This window comes from Lupinus angustifolius, chromosome LG01, assembly GCF_001865875.1.
Source record: "Lupinus angustifolius cultivar Tanjil chromosome LG01, LupAngTanjil_v1.0, whole genome shotgun sequence".
Lineage (NCBI taxonomy): Eukaryota > Viridiplantae > Streptophyta > Magnoliopsida > Fabales > Fabaceae > Lupinus > Lupinus angustifolius.
Window position 1 is genome coordinate 13,148,439 of NC_032009.1, and position 17,361 is coordinate 13,165,799.

Here is a 17,361-nt window from a genome sequence, read left to right on the forward strand (position 1 = left end):
TCCAAGAATCCTCCTTGGCATTTTCAGATACACCTTCAGCTTTATTTGATCCCCAACCAGACCAATCATTGGATTTTGTTTCATTCTTATTTGCATTTATGTCCCAACCATTGGAAGTTGAACTATTCGGTACTTCACAGTTCTCTTCAAAGACTGCATCATCAAAACCAGACGTATGCTGGGGAGACATGCCCCAATCCATATTCTCATCTTCTAGCAAATCATCAATGTCTTCACCCAAACAAGCATTTTTTTCTTCTTCTCCACTGGTGAAGTCTTTCACCATGTAAAGAAAATTGTATACATCCATCCCTCTATTTTCGCTGGACTTTATCTGCAAAAGAAAAAATAAACATTAAAATAACATTCAAAGAACTCCAACAAGTAATATCACCCATCAAGTCCAATATTAAATTTGAATATAATCAAGTACCTCTTTCGCATTCCATACGACATCAAATTTTGAACCTGTACCCACAGCCACATGTTTGCCCCATGAACAGGAGGCAACTACACTTGATAAAGAATCTGTATGGAACTTTTCAGCAGCTCGCTCGAAACATTTTCGAGGTGTCTGCATAATCGCATTAGAATTTATGACAAAAACACAATGATACAACTCATGATTAAGGAATTGGCAACCAAGGCAAGTCACTTACAAAAAGTGTCGCATCAGTAAATGGTACTTGGATGTTTAGTTGTCGTGCCAGTGCTTTATATCCTCCCGTGTTAAAGCCCACCAAATTCCCACCGCAAGTCATGCTACTTGCTAAGAGAATGAGATGCTCCCGAAGGAGACCTTTGGCTACCATTTTTACTGACGTGGCAAGACGCTGCAGGCAGCCACAAATGGTTAAAAGACGGGTAGAACCATAATGAGGAGATACTATAAAGTAGATGATTTTCAAACCACTTTCATGGAACAATACTCAATAAACGATGACATCACTCTCACAATATTAGTACCATAAGAATGAACACTTTTTTCTATAGAAGAAACGACATTGAACGGAAAAGAGAAGTATAACTTACAAGAGGATAAGAAACACTCCAACACAGTTGAAAATTAAACACAATAAAAAAGGGAAATAAATAAGTATGAAGCAAGTCTTCTCATTCCCTCTGCAAATAAGGGACAGCAACATGCTTGAAGCAGCCATGAGCATTAGAGATGTCTGAAATCGAACTAGGGGACAATAAGCATCCTTGAAAATATGAACTTAAGCTCCAACAGTCCAAATGAACACACATCAGAGGACAGCAAAAAGTGCAGAGTCAAAAATCACAGATTCCTATAGTAAAAATAGAGGGGGAAATTGACAGGGTATACTTTTGGATTCATCCTACAGGCAACCCCACTGAAGTAAACTATAAGCTTTATGCTATTTTTAGCAGTGAGTTTAGAAATAGGAAATAATGTATTAAACTCAGCATTGGATATCAGTTCATGCACCAGCAAAAGTAATCCCAACAGTTTGGCAGCTGAAGAAAGGAGTCGGAAGCATACAGTTTAGAATTTTAATTTAACTCAAATGCTTGGAACTTCAAATTGGAATTTAAGTGCAAATATGCTTCTAAACAGAGCATATAACTTTATAGAGTAATTTACCAGTTACCACTACTTTAGGTCGAAATAGAGGCTACTATGTTCTTCATTTTTATTGCGACTAGGACACTTACATAAGGAAACTATTAATTAAATAAATGAACTCCCCATTATAAAATTATATCCAGAACTCCTGTTAATAAATTTTTAAAAATATTAACTCAGGCATGGTCTTTTTTTAAGTTACAGTTAGATAGGTCACGTGAATTAAGGATAAAATAGATACCAGAACTATAAAAAATGAACTTCTATAAGATGAAAATACTTGGAGATGATACTATAAAGTATAAACAGGCAACTTTAAGTCAACAAGGGCTATTGTTCAGATATAGTAAAGGAAAAACATATGCACTTTTGAAGATTAGTGAATGAGAAACTACAAAGGTTAGATAATGAATAAAAAAGAGGAAACTATATCTAATTGATTTTGGATGCATTTTTAAAACAGGGTGCAAAAAAGGCTCTCAACCAGTTAAATGTGTGCTTTAAAGTGCGTAGTCACGGAGAAGCGGAGCAGACATCAGACATGTTAACATTATATTAAATATATTATTCGAATATTTACCTGAATTGCTTGAGCAAATGTACATGAGATTCCGAGTAACTCTTGAATTTGCTTAATAGCATAAGGGATTGACCGTCTTGTATCAATCAAATGAAGGATGGGAAGGCATGAGTCATGGACAATCCTCCAAGCATCGCCACTTTGTTTCACAGCTGCCTTGTCGAGAATGACATCTAGAGCCAATTCACCCTTTGGAGATTTGGAGGGGTTTCGGACCCATGTGTTTGTATCTGGATTAACCCAGATTATATTTGCAGAGCTTATTCGTGGATCTCCTATTTTTTATGAGAGAAAATCAGAAAGATTATTTCAGTATAAACACAACATGTGAAGTATCAATGCAACATGTGAAGTATAAACGCAACATGTGACAGACAATCAGAAAAGGCTCCTCTAAAATCTAAATTGAGTTTGTCTCTAATGTAAGCTCATAAAGGGGGTATCTACCATTAGATCTACTCTTACAGCTTTTAGTGGATAAAGATGTTAATGTATTTTATCAAATCAACGATGGATACTCCTTTACTTGTTACTTGAGCCAAACTCATTTTAAAGGAACTTTACCCCAGACAATCAATATAAATTAATAACAAACAAATATGAACAAAAAACAGTAGGAAGCAAATTACATCCTAAAAAGATAAAAGAGTAAAAATTCCAGTACATAATTCTTTTATGATTTTGAGATATTATACATTCCACTGGTTGTAGCACAGATCCCTCAGTTCCTTTTTACAACAAGAGGATACATCAATAACATGTAGCCAAACCCACCCTATGGGAATAAGCCTCGGCTCGTGCTGCCGTTGTTATGGTTGTATGATACATCAATAGGCAAAAGTAGAGCATATAAATAATTGCGACCGGAAAAACAGAAATTGTATGAAAAGAAAGGTCAGAACTTCCATGAGCTATCTACCAAGGACACCATGAGAGTTTTGTAATGGAGGTCCAGCATTAATTTACTCAATATAGGCTGAGTTGATTTAGGTTTTGGTATTTCATATTTTCTGCTTGTTGGTTTGCTACTCGTAACAAGCATAAGGATAATAAAGCTTTGGCTTATGAGGAATCATAGAGTATGAGTCTTATTGTATTAGAGGGATTTGGATTGCACAATTAACTCTACTACTTGAGCAGTTGATCTACTTAAGCATTAGGTTAGTGTATAGCATCAGTGAAAACCCACATTATTCGGAGTATCTTTTTTCTCTTTTCCAATATTCTTAGCCATAACCTATAATTTCACGAATACTCAGACTAAATGATAATTGAAATATGATATTTCGATTAAAATGAATTAAAAAGAAAGTACCTTTGACTACTGTCTCTAACAAAACCGGGCAGATTATGTCAGACATGATGTTTGCTGTTTTGTCCAAATCACTATGATCACCATCTGGCCAGAGGAACTTGACACATGGTACAGAATGATGTGAACAATAGCAAGACTCGCTGCCAGGAAGGAAATATAGATCAAAAGCAAAAAAAAATTAACTGAAAATATTGCACTGTTACTGTCTCTAGTATCAAATGGAATATAGACTGACATGTAAGCTGGAATGGTCAGAAGATAAAGCATGTGATTACAATGCACAAAGAAAGGCAATGCACATTCATAAGCTTTTATCTACCTATTTGTTTTTTCTTCTTCTTCTAAAAAAATTAAACAGTGCATAATGCTCATAAAGGTATGGAAATAAGAAATTCTATTTTCATTCACCTACAAAATAGAAGCAATAGTTTTTCCAAGTATAATGCCACGAAGGCTTCAGAGAAAAATCAACCAGTTGAATCACAATAATATTGAATTGCCGTGCTCCACAAATATGATAGCTGAGTTTGTTAGATACATTATTATATAATCATGCATTGAATGAGAAGATAACTTCCAATCAAAAGAGGACACCAGAAAACCCCTCCCCCCACTGCACATCAAACTATAAAAACTTAGTGTAAAATAAGACAACTATGACTCGGACAGAGGTCAGAAATAATTTCTGTAGACTTTGAGCAATGTTCCCATCAACTTATCAAGGGATAGAATTGTCCGCTTGGCCTCTTTATGGAGTTCTTCTCACAATGGCTTCAAGGGAGTTGCCTTTTCAAAGAGGTCTAGAGGCAAATATCGGAACATTTTTTATTTAGATTTCCTTCTGTTTTGATTTTCAGATAAGCAAACTTCCTATCTTCCTTTAGTCAAACTCTCTCGCCTTTCTTTCTAAAAAGGCTTCTCTATAAAAGGTAGAGAACTTGTTGTGTGCATACTCATATACCCATGAATAACAACGAAAGGAGGGATTATGTTATGAAAGGAGAAGAGAATAGAAAGCAAAAAAAAAAAACAACACTTCCATCAAAAAAAATCTCTCATTTCTTTCTAACTTTTCCATAAAAATAAAGGTAGAGAACTTGTAATGCCTGTAGTCTTGTACTCATAAGCAAAAAAAAACTAAAGAAAATGTACATACAGAACATAAAAATGATGCTTTCCAGCATCTTGCAATTTGAATTAGTATAAAAAAAGTAAATTAACTCTAAGAAAAGAATGAACATGAAAAGGAGGACATAAAAAAAAGAAAACCTAACAAGAAAAACAGAACAGCTGCTAATATAAAAATATACGCAGAGTACCACTTATACTTCATGACTTTTACAAAGAAAGAAGGGCAAAAATAAAAAGGATAAAATGAGCTCCTACATTTACTACCAATCAGATTTTAAGCAACTACTTATTTCAGGTAAGCATGAACTAAGAATGCATAGAAGTTAATAAGTGCAAGAAAACAGAACTGAAGATTAACCTGAAATCCAATTCAGTCCTCTTAAAAATTTGATTTACTTTCTTTTTCCGATTAAAGGAATTAAGTCTTTCCTGGCATCTTTGCAAAACTTCATCCAAATTGACCTTTAGCTTCTTTAGCATAACCTGTTACAATAAAATGGTTAGTCATCATCACAATGATAATAATAACAACAGAAGCAGCAATAATAATTGTACTCATATTAGATATAAAGTAAATCCAGCAACCTCATCCAGATGAATGTGGCCAACAAGCCCAGCCGCAATTTCAGAACTGTCCTTGCGATTTCGCTGCTGTTGATATCTGCAAAAGAGAAATAGGTCCCAGAAATACTGAACATAAGCACATCTGTTTTGCAGTATAAAATATCACAACCTGCTCCAATAATGTGAATAATTTTTTATGACCCAACCAAATAACAGGTAAGATTTTGAAAAGATTAGACAAACTGCATATCAGGATTTAATATCCTTGTGAACAAAAAGAGAAAAACAACCATAAAAAGGAAGCTCACTGCACGAGGCTCCAACCTAGTGGGGTTTGGGGAGGGTAGATGTATGCAGCCTTACCCTCGCAATCGAAGAGGTTGTTTACAAGATTTAAACCCATGATCTCTAGGTCACAAGGCAAGCAACCTTACCGTTGCGCCGAGGCTCCCCTCTAGAAATAAAACCAGAAACCTTACAATAAGACTTCCCATGCAGAAAAATACCACAAGCAAAGCATGAAATAAGACTTACTCAACGATGAACTCTACTGATATGTCCTTGAGAGTGACTTTTCTCAATTGATTTTTAACTGCATATGCTGCATGTTCGATGCAATAACTCCTTCCACAACAGCAGTCATTCAAATACAAAATAACACGATGATCAATAGGTTCATTCCTAAAATTGGCCTTACACAGTAATATTTCCTGAAAATGACATGCATAAATAAAACAATCAGCAGAAAACCATTTCTGAGACTTGAAAAACAGATGTCTGTTATTTCCAATGCAGAAATGATTACCTTCATCAACTCCCATGAAGAAGTGCTGCTTGGACTAGCATCAAGAACAGCCTTATATGCAGGGTTTGACATAGAAGTTGCAGCTAAGACCCCAACAGGCTCCCCAGCAGGGAATAAGTGTTGAGTCGTATCTCCTGCTTGTATCCCATACTCAAACTGAATGACCGAATTGCTGCAAACATTTCGTACTGTCCCATCATAGCAAACCACAACATCACGAAGGATGGCCATCAAGTTCTTGAATAGCGTTCCTGGTTCAGATAATCCTCTCGAAGAACGCACAAGTATTTCTCTAGTGGAAATTGAATGCACCATCTCTTCATNCAGCCCATATTCAGCAGAGGGATAACCATCCCCATCATAACAACACTTCGTGTGGAAATGGGATGCAATATCCTCAATCAACTCTCGTGAGTAGAATCTTCCCCTTTCAAAAAGCTGTTGGCCTAAGAACCCCATTTGTTGAACCACCTTGTCGATGGCCGACTTGCTTTTTGAGTCAATCAAATCTCCAAGTCTGGATGACTTTAGAGCAACATTGATAACAGGTTTTTCAACATCTTGAATGTGCTTTTCCAGTTGCTGTGCCACCAGCTCATTGTATATTGACCTTAGCTGATACAGCAAGGGAGAAACTTTCGCAATGCTTCTATTAATAATTCTTCTCCGTGCCCGGGATATCGAGAAATCCTGAAGACCAACACTAAACCCATCAGCAAATATGTTTTCCATCAGAAAGGGCTGAATAACGTCAAAAAATTTTAGTGCTTCCTGAGGTCCTTTTGCAAAGAAAATTGAGGCTGCAATTTCATTTATCATAGTCGGCAAAAGATCCCTACTAAAATCAAACTCCACAATATCACTATGGCTAATTAAGTAACGGCCTCCAGCACAATCAAAAGAAGAGGGCAGTGCACACTGTAAAAGTTGCATGGCAGTCCAAGCATCACCAGAATTGGCTTTGAGCACAGCAGGCCTAGGCAATGGCTGGGTAAGAAACATAGCCAATCTATGAGCTGCCACTCTATCCAAAATACAAGTCTTGAACAGCATCTTCAGTGACAACAGTGAATCAGAAGTCAGTTGTAGGTTCAGATTACCACTGTGTGAACTTAGCAGCTGTTTCTCCACAGCGAATAGTTCCAACACCTCAGCTTTAGCAGCAAGTGACTGTGGGTAAAATAGATGGACACAGTCTCCATCAAAATCAGCCCCAAGGGGCCCACATATGAGAGGATTAATTTTGACGGTATGGTCATCATGGATGTAAACTTGCAGTGCCTGTAACGAGTGTTTATGTGTTGTAGGTGGCCTGTTGATGAACACAGTGTCACCATCCATAATCCTCCGATGGACTATCTGACCCGGCTTAAGATAAATGTGGCCCTTTGAGCCTTCCCTTAATGAATAAGTTGACACACCTTCCTTGTATGTCAAACATAAATGTTCGTCAACTAACTTTTGCAGATAGCTCAAGTTATGAATATTAACTCTTTCCTCAAAAGTAATCTTTTGGGCCACTTCAACCGGAATTCCAACTTCATTAATTTTCTTGTAGGCATCTCCAGTGATAACACTGCGAGAAGAAAAACCTGAACCCTTTCTTATAAATAGAGTCCTCATTTTCTCAAGCCATGCTTTTGTTGATGATTCATTGAGCTCTTTATTGACCCCATAATGAGTTTCTATATCGCGGGCTGCCTTAGAAGTGCCCCTTACTTGAAGATACTGATCAAAAACTGACTGCAATTCATTTGCTTCTATTTGATGAGACTCGAAGTTTGGTTCACCAGATCTAGAGCTTTTGATTACTTCAACCTTCCTGAGCAATCTTCTGAGAATTGTTATGGAAGGGTCCTACAAAGCGAGAAAGAAATGTAACTTAAAAATGTACTACAGAAGAGCTTTAGGAACAAGCCCCAAAAAATATCAACATCTGTGTACCGAAGACATGACACTGATGCCATCTGAAGCCACTGGCACTGATAAGCAGTTTGGTGGTACAGGAAGATACTTTAAAACATAGCCATCTTGAGGAAAATATCCTTTTCCAGCAAGCTTTTTCTTGGTCTCATGAGAAATTCTCTTAATAATTTCCTTTGCCTGTAAGACATTTGACAAGCAAAATATAAATCAAAAGGCAATGCCAAGCGCCAACAGAAAGATATTAAATTGGCAAACACAAATAAAAAACCACATACAGTTAGCCTTATCTCGAAACTCTCAGCTATAGACAATTCTATAATAAACATCAAAGACATTTTATCCTTCGTAGTAATTTTAGCCACATATAAAATGCTAATGTCAAATCAATCCATGCGATGAAGTCAGAAATTAGAATAGTCAAGATAAAAGTGTTTAGCTATAAAGCTAAAGGAGTTAGAAGGAGCAATTGTTTATCCTTTCAAAGACACAAGTAATACTAATCATTATATCAGATACCCATAAAGAAAAAAAGGTGAGGCAATCTATGAAGCACATATACTTCAATATCTTTCATGTATTTGTATCTGATACTTCACCAATATGTATCCATGGAGTATAGAAATTATTTTTTAAATAATAAACAAATTATAAATCGGATACTTTCCAAATACTTTCATGATACTCTCGGATACTATTAAAATGTTTGTCCATATCTCGTCAGACACCCAAAGTACAATGTAGAAGCTTTTTTAAGAGAGGGAGAGAGAGAGAGAGAGAAACATAACACACAATCGATTAAGACATAAGCGTATCATTCAATCTATTAAGTGGAATTGCAGAGAGAGAAAAGACAAAACATGTGTATTTGATAGAGAAGGAAGAAGAAATGCATCTACATAACAAGGATCAATGATTAAACGAGATCGATACTATTCCTATTTGTGGGCAATTAGCAATGATTTCTTATGATAATATGATTTTCATTTCTCTAAGAAGTATGTACTTTATGTGTAATTTCATAATAACTATATGTTTATTATATGTTACGAATTTTATGTACATATTTTATGTGTCTCAAACGTATTGTATCCTACATTTTTAAGAATATATGTATTAAGGTATCGGATATGATACTCTTATCGGTATTGGTTCTTGATAGGAGGCAACGATAATACCAGATACAAGGAAAGGTATCAGTTCTCAAAACTACTATATCTTTCATCGAAGGAGGCATATTCATGAAGCACAAATATGAATATGACTATCCAATGTCCTATTGATGATGCATGGATACAAGTATGACTATCCAATGTGATAGTGTTTATTATTGTATTTTATAGTTTATAGAATTTGAAGAACGCAATCAAAATAATAGGGCAGACCAGTGCATGAGGCTTCCACCTAGTAGGATCTGGAAATGGTAGAGGTATGCAGCCTTACCCAAAGTGCTGCCAAATAAATAAAAATAAAAGAAAACAACAATTACACAACAGGCAATGGCTACACTTACAAGTTTTCTCACTTTTCAACAGGCTGATACACAGTTAAATAAATAAAAGGCAAAATCCAAATCGAGAAGATATATGGTTTCGTCAAACTTGGAAGTTGAATGGTTGTGTAGCGGGGGTTTACCCATCAAGTGATTTTCAGACTGTTTGCAAGGCAGAGGCGCCTCACCTGTTTATCCATTCAGAGTGTTCCATTCCATCTGGTTGAGTACTATACCAGAAACCAGGGTGGTGGCCCGAGAGCCATATTGGTATTTTTAGATTCTAGTACATGAATTGATGCATGACATTATAAAGAAAGATAAACAAACATGTAACAAATTTGAGAGAGAGGGAGAGGGAGAGAAATAAAAGTTAAGTGTATAGAGGTAAAAGGGAATTGCAAGGAAATATTAACGTGGGCAATATATTTCCAGACAAGTAAAACCAACTAGCTACTTACAACAGTAAAGTAACAACGGAGGGTAGTGGAAACCAAACCTCACAAGGAAGCAAAGCTCGAATATTTGAACCCTCATAGCGATAGCCATATTTATCTAAGAAGCTCCAAAAACTACGTTGCATCTTCGACTTCGACACCTTGAGTGTCAAATAACAAGCCCCGTCGGTTGTTTTGACCTCCCGAATAGAAACTTGTGCAGCATTAGTTTCCTAAAAAGGAAGAAATATAAATATCATGAACCGTAAAAATGAACTTTCATGCCAATAAAGGATTCCCATCTGAAAAATTAATATAAAAGTAAAATCAATTACATCCAACTAGATAAGGAAGACCTAGTTCAAGCCAAATTTGTGTAATAAGAACAAAAATACACAAAACCAAAGCATAAGAGATAAGACTTCAATCAATTCAGAAATAACAAGTTCAGTTTTCTGTTATACCTAGCTCCATCTTTCCTCTCTCAACTATCCTCAGATTCAAACATGGTACCAGAGCCATATCTTAATCTAGTTTCACGGAGCTACATGAAGCAGGAGTGGACTGCTAGGTTTAGTGCTGAAGATGAGCACAAAAGACTAGCTAATACAGAAGGGAAGATGATGTGGATCTAAAGATTGCTGCAAAAGCTTGACTTTACTTCCATTATTCCAGTCATCTACTGTGCTAACTCGAGTACTATGATGTCGTCTAGAAATCCAGTCCTTCATTCAAGGTCAAAGCATATAGAATGGGACTTATTCTGGGTTAGAGAAAATTAGCAAGAAGATTATAGTGGAGCATGTTCATAGTGATCAGCAAGTTGCAGACATTCTGACTAGGCCTCTCTCAAGCTCAGGATTTCTGATTATGAGATAAACTCAGAATAACTGAGAAGAACCATGCACACACTCCTAAAGTGGACTACCCACCTTAGATTGAGGAAGGAATATTAGAGAGTGAATAATCTTATGAGGCTCGGTTATGTATAGTGTGCTAAGTAACTAAAGTAAGGAAAAGAAGTGATGTGGCTCACTTCACTTATATTATCTGTTAGCCTTTAACCACCTTCTATAAATAGTTGGTTACTACACTTTATTCAATCCATCAATTCAGTAATAACAATTTTTAGTTTTCTGTTTTACTTAACTCTCTTTTTCTCTCTCTCTCCCAACCATCATCAGGTTCTCAATTGATCAATGTGGAGGGAAGAGTGCAGGATCCATATGAGGAACTCAAAGCCTTGAAGCAAAACGGAGGGGTGCCAGAGTAAATCAATGAGTTTAAGCACCCATCACATTGGTGCCCAGACAGCCGAAGATGCAATTTGTGGGGTATGCTTTGAATGGGTTAAGAGATGAAATCAAAAGTTGGGTTCAGGTCTTATAACACGAAAAGCCCGAACTGAGCCATCAAAGTGGCTCGAAATGTGTCAGTGGTTCTGAAGAAAGGGAGTGAATGGCAGCTGAATAGTTGAGTGGGTCACAGCAATAATTTTTTAAAAGGTGCCAAAACACTAAGGGCCACCAGAAACCAGCACCCAGTAGTCCCATACAAGTTGGTAGTGCTCAATGGGGAGTGTCCAATGACAGATACGAGAGGGGGACCTCGGTGCAACTCAAATTAGAACCTCTACCAGCAGGGGCATCTCAAAAAGGAGGGACAAACAATTTTTGTTGAGAGCGACGAGGGCAAAGGAGAGTGCTGTGTGCTGGTCTTGGTAAATTGAAGAGCGTGAAATGGAAGGGTTGGTGAACGAACTATCTATCCTAATCTTGATCAACAGTGGGGCAACACATAACTTTATATCCTGTAAAATCATCAAGATTTTTGGGTATTCCAATGGCGGAGGTAGCCAAAGGGTTGGGTTTGAGTGAGTGACTGGTACAGAGCAATCACCAAGAGCTCTTGCACGAAACTAAAGGTATCAATGGGGCAACAATACTCATCTGAAGTTGATGCTTGGATCCTGAACATGGAGAGACTTGATCTGATTCTTAGGGTTACTTGTCTTAGAACATTGGGAGAGGTCATAATCAACTGGGAGAAAATGATGATGATTCGATGAAATTTAGGCACAGCATGAAATAATGGAGCTGCTGGGATGTGATAGTCCCTGCTTACAGCATTGCACAGCCCGAAAGGAAGTGAAGGAATATGGAGCGACGGAGTGAGTTGTGGTCGAAATAGGGTAAATGATCATGCTACTGATTTGATTGTGTGTACCTACTAGGCACGTGCCCATGCAAGTTTTTCTTAGTTATATGTGTGTATGTGCATACCAGCAAGTGTATGGGAAAACGGCTGTAAAGCAATAACTCTTCAAGATAAGAGACAGACTGTATTGGGCACATCACATGCTACACAAATAAAACATTCCAATGCTATTAAACAAAAAAATTTGAAATAAAAAAAAAGTACAATGATGATGATGAGTGAGACACTTCTAGATGCTATTTAAACATTCTTAACACATCATATAAATGAAAAAAGCCTTCATTTAAAAATTAAAAAAATAATCAAATTCAGAACTTGGTGAAAAATATATCAAATAAAAAAATTATTATAAGATTGATTCATCATACTAACCGGACAACAGGAAGGTAATAGTCTCTGTGCTACACCACTGCTTGATGCTGGAAACTGAAAAATTAAGAGCCCGTAAAATAAAGCACACAAAATGGCATACGATGAAGGTCTCGTATTCTTGTTTCTAAATTTAACACTCAAAGTGTGTGATAGTCAGATTACAATACATATTAAGACAACAAAACTAACAAACCAAATCTTATTCATGCATTTCGATCTTCAAAAATGACAACAAAAAAGAAGAAATATAAACTGAACATCAAAATTGTAATAACTTTACAAATTCAAATGTTTGCAAGTGGAATTTGTATAAATGTCTATCACAATCTATCTAGACTCACTTATTTACACTCTTTTAAACAAGTCAAAGTTCTTTTTACTTCTCAAAATGTTTATATACATTGCTGCATGTTCACACATTGTTAATTCTTTCAATTACTTTTCTAAATTGATAATAATTTTTCCCATTAGAAGGACAAAAATATATACATGGATGTATATGATAATATCATTTTAATAAAATCATAAATAAATGTGTATCATAAATAATTTCGTCACAGATCATATTTTAGTAATCATGTATTGGTACGGTCAATAAATAATTTCATCACTACAGTGTGATTCTGTTCCCGGAGTACACTTGTTGTCCCAAAAAGTGTCACTTGATGTGATTGGTTGAAACAAGGTATTCAAGTCAAAAGTATAATAATTAAATATTTTTTTGACCAATGACAAAAGGTGGCACATGGAGTGACACACTTTTGTAGAAAAACAGATGTACTCCCTTCTATTCCACAATTCTTTTATTTACTAATGGCGATGACCACTAGGAGGATCTCTTTTCACACAAAAAAGGGCATCCAGTGTAGGAGGCTCCCACTTAGTGGAGTGGAGTAGAAGTATGCAACCTTACCCTCACAAGCAGAGAGGTTATGTCCAGGATTTAAACTTGTCACTTCGTGGTCATTAAACAACAACTTTATGTTGCGCCAAACTCATATTTGTGAACAAATAAGCAATGGGTGTGCCAAACATTCACAAGGCTATGTATCATGTGAAACAGACATGATTGGGAGTTCAAACATGAGTGACAAGATGAGAAACAAATTAAAGATCTCAATGTTTTTACGACTAGATAGGGGACACAATTGTGTTCTACCACAAGTCAATTACGGGGCTTTTAAAAAATTTTAAAATGTGTTGATGGGTAAAAGACAAAATCAAAAGACATTGGTTTTTTCGTAAAATTAATAAGAACAAGTTATAAAGGTCCCATGACAAGCTTAGGAATAACATGCTCATGTTCCATTTGGGCAATACCTTGGTTTTTTTAATTTTCAAGCAGTTTAAACAAATCAGGCTCAGCATCCGCTTCAATTCACTGACATGACTTGGATGGTATATTGGAACAGGTAGCTCGATATACCCAAAGTGGCCTGAAAAGTAAATTCAAACAATGTTGGCTCATTTTTTCCATCAAATGACAGTTGAGAAAATGAGTACATAAACCCATACCTTCACATTTTCCAGCTTCTGAAGCACCACATGATTCACATCTTCCAAATTCAAGGGGAAGGCCAAGAAAAGGATTTGCTAGCTGACTAGCATGACTAATGGCAGAGTCACTAATGGACGCTGTACACTATCAAGACATAAACAGAAAAAATCCCAATAAGTTAATTATAACCAATAAATGATGAATAGGTCCTAACTCATAACATCACTAGTAAGGCAGTAAGGCTCAGTTAAATACTTTAAAAAACTTCTGATTTAAGCAAAACAGTGAGAGTTTTAAAACAAATAATAAAAACAACAAACAATAGAGCCTTGATCTCACTAGGTGGGGTTGGCAACATGGATCGAACGGCACCATATGCTCTCTCATATATAAAAACAAATAATAAAATAAAAACTGACTGACATGCAGCCACATAGGTATAAACCTAGAGAAGATATGTTCGAGACTATGGTTTATGTACTTTTGAAATTTTAGACAAAAAAGAAAAGGAAAAACTGACCATGTGGCTGCATATGACCACGGCATAACATGAGTGAATTTAAAAAAAATGTCAAAAATGAAAACAAAATCCAAAAAGAACCTAGCAGCAAATGTGGTCCAAAATTCTAGCAAGGATTTCCTAAATTCCAAGCATGCCATATTCCCCCTTGCATGGATCATAATAGCATTCTCCATAATTGACAATAGTTCATCTCATTTTGAGTCATTTCCTATTAAACTGCGCCGTGAAACAGCACCTAGTAATTATAAATTGAACTGAAAAATATATTCATTTTATGCGTACAATTTCTTGGCGTGTAGCCATGCCAAATCTTATCCCAACGACCTCCCCATCCAAAAAATTTGAAGGGGGATTATCCTCCATAACTTTAAAAGAATCCTGCAAACAGATGATTCATAACCACAATTATTATCTGTAAACCATAAAAAAATGACAACAGAATTACGACAATAAAGGAGAACATTAACTTAACAAATGATGGAACACAATAATACTAGAAAGGTAGCCTAGGATAATTTTAAAGAAACATTTCTAGCATCTTTGTAAGATTAAAGAATATAGGCAACTTCTACCACAGCCCATATTTTCCCTCTATGCACACTTTCAACATCTCCTAATGCAGAGAAACAATACAGCTAACTAAACAATAACATTTGGCTACTACAAATCTCTAACTAGTTTGCCTCTAAAGCTTCCCTTATTACTAGATAGCACATACTGTTTGGGGAAAAGACCATTAAATACCAAGCAGCAAATTGCTGCATTCAAATGTATTTACGACTCACATGTATTTAGGACTCTAAAATATTTTCTCTTTCTTCCTTCAAATTGCTGCATTCAAATGTTTGCATCATTTACCAACTAAATGTTTGCATTGTGGACCATGCCTAACCCATTTAATTTCTTTAAGAATATTTATGAAATAAATTTTGGAAGAGAAGAAAAAGGGAAATGAAAAAATGATCAAAAAAGGGAAATATTGTCAGAAACCTCTAACACATTGTCCAAAAGAGAAATGAAAAATACTAACCTTTAAGAATGAAAAATGAACAAAATGTCAGAAACCTAACATATTGTCCAAAAGGGAAATGAAAAATACTAACCTTTAGAAAAAACGGGGGTTTGGCCACTAAGCTGTTCCAACACCTATACATAAAAAACAAAAACAAATGACTAAACAAAATGATCAAAAAACAAGAATGAAAACAAAAAAATTTAAAAAAAAAAACTACCTTTGCTGCTCTTGTGAGACGATCTCCACTCTCACCAACAGAGATATTGAGTACAAGCTTCTGCACCTTGATTTCCCTCATAGGGTTCGACAATTTCTTCTCTGATGCCTCTTCATTTCAACAACAAAAATTTCCAATTTTCATTTCACAAATCAGTAGAACGAATCATGTAACATAAATTGACAAAATCAAAAGAAAGTGTATCATTGCAATTGGAATAGCGGCAGAGTAGAATAGTGAAATAGCGTTTTTGAAATATATGAGGCTAGGGTTTTCATGCGCTATTACTATAATACCCCTAACGACAGTCACTCATCTCAAATCATCTTGTCCGTCCACGGTTTTAAATCAGATCTTAACGGCTAAGATTACGCGTGATTTAAACGGCGCCGTTTAGTTGGTTTGAGAATTGTAAAAACTAGGCAACAAAATAAGAGACATAGTGACTTTTTCACTCCTCCACCGCTGCCGCTGCCGCCGCCGCCGCTCACCGAATTTGACACTGGAAATGGAAGCGATGGTGAAAAAGTTTCAGGCAAAATTCAGAAAAGTCAGGGAAGAACTAAATGAATGGGAAACACTTCAGTCTCGCTTAATTTCACAATTCATGAATGCTTCTCATATTATTGATAGATTGCAGGTATAATTTTAACCCTTGAAATTTGTATTACATTGTTGTCGTTTTGAAATAACTTTGGAGGATTCTGATTTTGTTTTAAGCAGATGCTGCAAAGTTCCAAAAGTTATGGTGATCTAAATTGTATTAGTGGTTTAAGGGAAGCTGTTTTGGCAAAGCAGGTTCAATCTTTGAACAACATTTTTGTTTCCATGAAAAGAACCTTGTAAGTTTCTACTATTTTCCCAAACATATAACTAGTTCAGGTTTTATAATGTTTTTATGAGTAGATTAGTTTTTAAAATTAGGTTCTTCAAGTGAATTTTTCTGGAAGCAATTGTAAACTTGACGTTACGGACTATTTCGAGCAAATGTGATTCAAACAATCGAACACAATTGTGGTCGTGATATGGTTTCAGCAACTCTGGAAAATCTTAACATTTCGGCATGTAACAGTGACAGACCCATATTTAAAACATGGGTCCTAAATAGAAGCATAACAATTATATGTGCACAAATGATGCTGATTAGATCAATGCATAAGACTAGATGTTTTTTGTGATCTCATTGTATGCCAATGCATAACATATATATACTTCCTTATATATATATATATACTTCCTTTTAGTTTTTCACTTGTCAGGATTTTGTCCTAGTCTATTTGTTTTTAATAAAAATCTAAAATGAAATGTTTTGTGGTTCAGCTTTTACACTCAAGCTAATGAGCGTTAATGATCCATAGGTGGTGATGATTTGTTTGTTTAAATGAAATTTCAGAGAAGAATTTCATTCTATTGTCTTATCTCTTGAGAAAGCTCATCGTGATGGTAGACAACTAGTAAAAGGAGGTTCTTCTCAGCCGAAGGTGAAACAACTTCAGCAGCAAGTTGGTGTCAAACCTACACTTACTGAATGTTTGGATGGCCTGTTGTTTCTACATGAGATACATCACTCTGAGTAAGGAATAATGCCTAGGACTTTTGCTTTTATTTTGTGCTTTTTGACCATCCAGAAATGTATTAGTATGAACTTAATCTTAACACATCAAATGTTATTGTACAAGAG

The 17,361-nt window shown here is 35.8% G+C and overlaps 2 protein-coding genes across 2 annotated transcripts; one reads left to right on the forward strand and one right to left on the reverse strand.

Annotated features, from left to right (window-relative positions):
* On the reverse strand, positions 1–15,892 carry LOC109349753 (DNA-directed RNA polymerase V subunit 1-like; the record flags this gene model as incomplete). Its single annotated transcript, XM_019590700.1, is given in 17 exon segments — positions 1–334; positions 434–574; positions 660–833; positions 2,172–2,446; positions 3,487–3,626; positions 4,976–5,100; positions 5,203–5,278; positions 5,716–5,891; positions 5,987–7,843; positions 7,931–8,089; positions 9,901–10,071; positions 12,428–12,481; positions 13,748–13,863; positions 13,943–14,069; positions 14,731–14,826; positions 15,552–15,594; positions 15,681–15,892. Coding segments are annotated over 15 exon segments (4,006 nt in total), but the record flags the coding sequence as incomplete, so codon positions are not given.
* LOC109349762 (uncharacterized protein At5g43822-like) lies at positions 16,151–17,351 on the forward strand. Its single transcript, XM_019590713.1, has 3 exons — positions 16,151–16,320; positions 16,404–16,522; positions 17,074–17,351. The coding sequence occupies exons 1-3, from the start codon at positions 16,189–16,191 to the stop codon at positions 17,255–17,257; spliced, it is 435 nt and encodes a 144-aa protein (XP_019446258.1). The 5' UTR covers positions 16,151–16,188; the 3' UTR covers positions 17,258–17,351.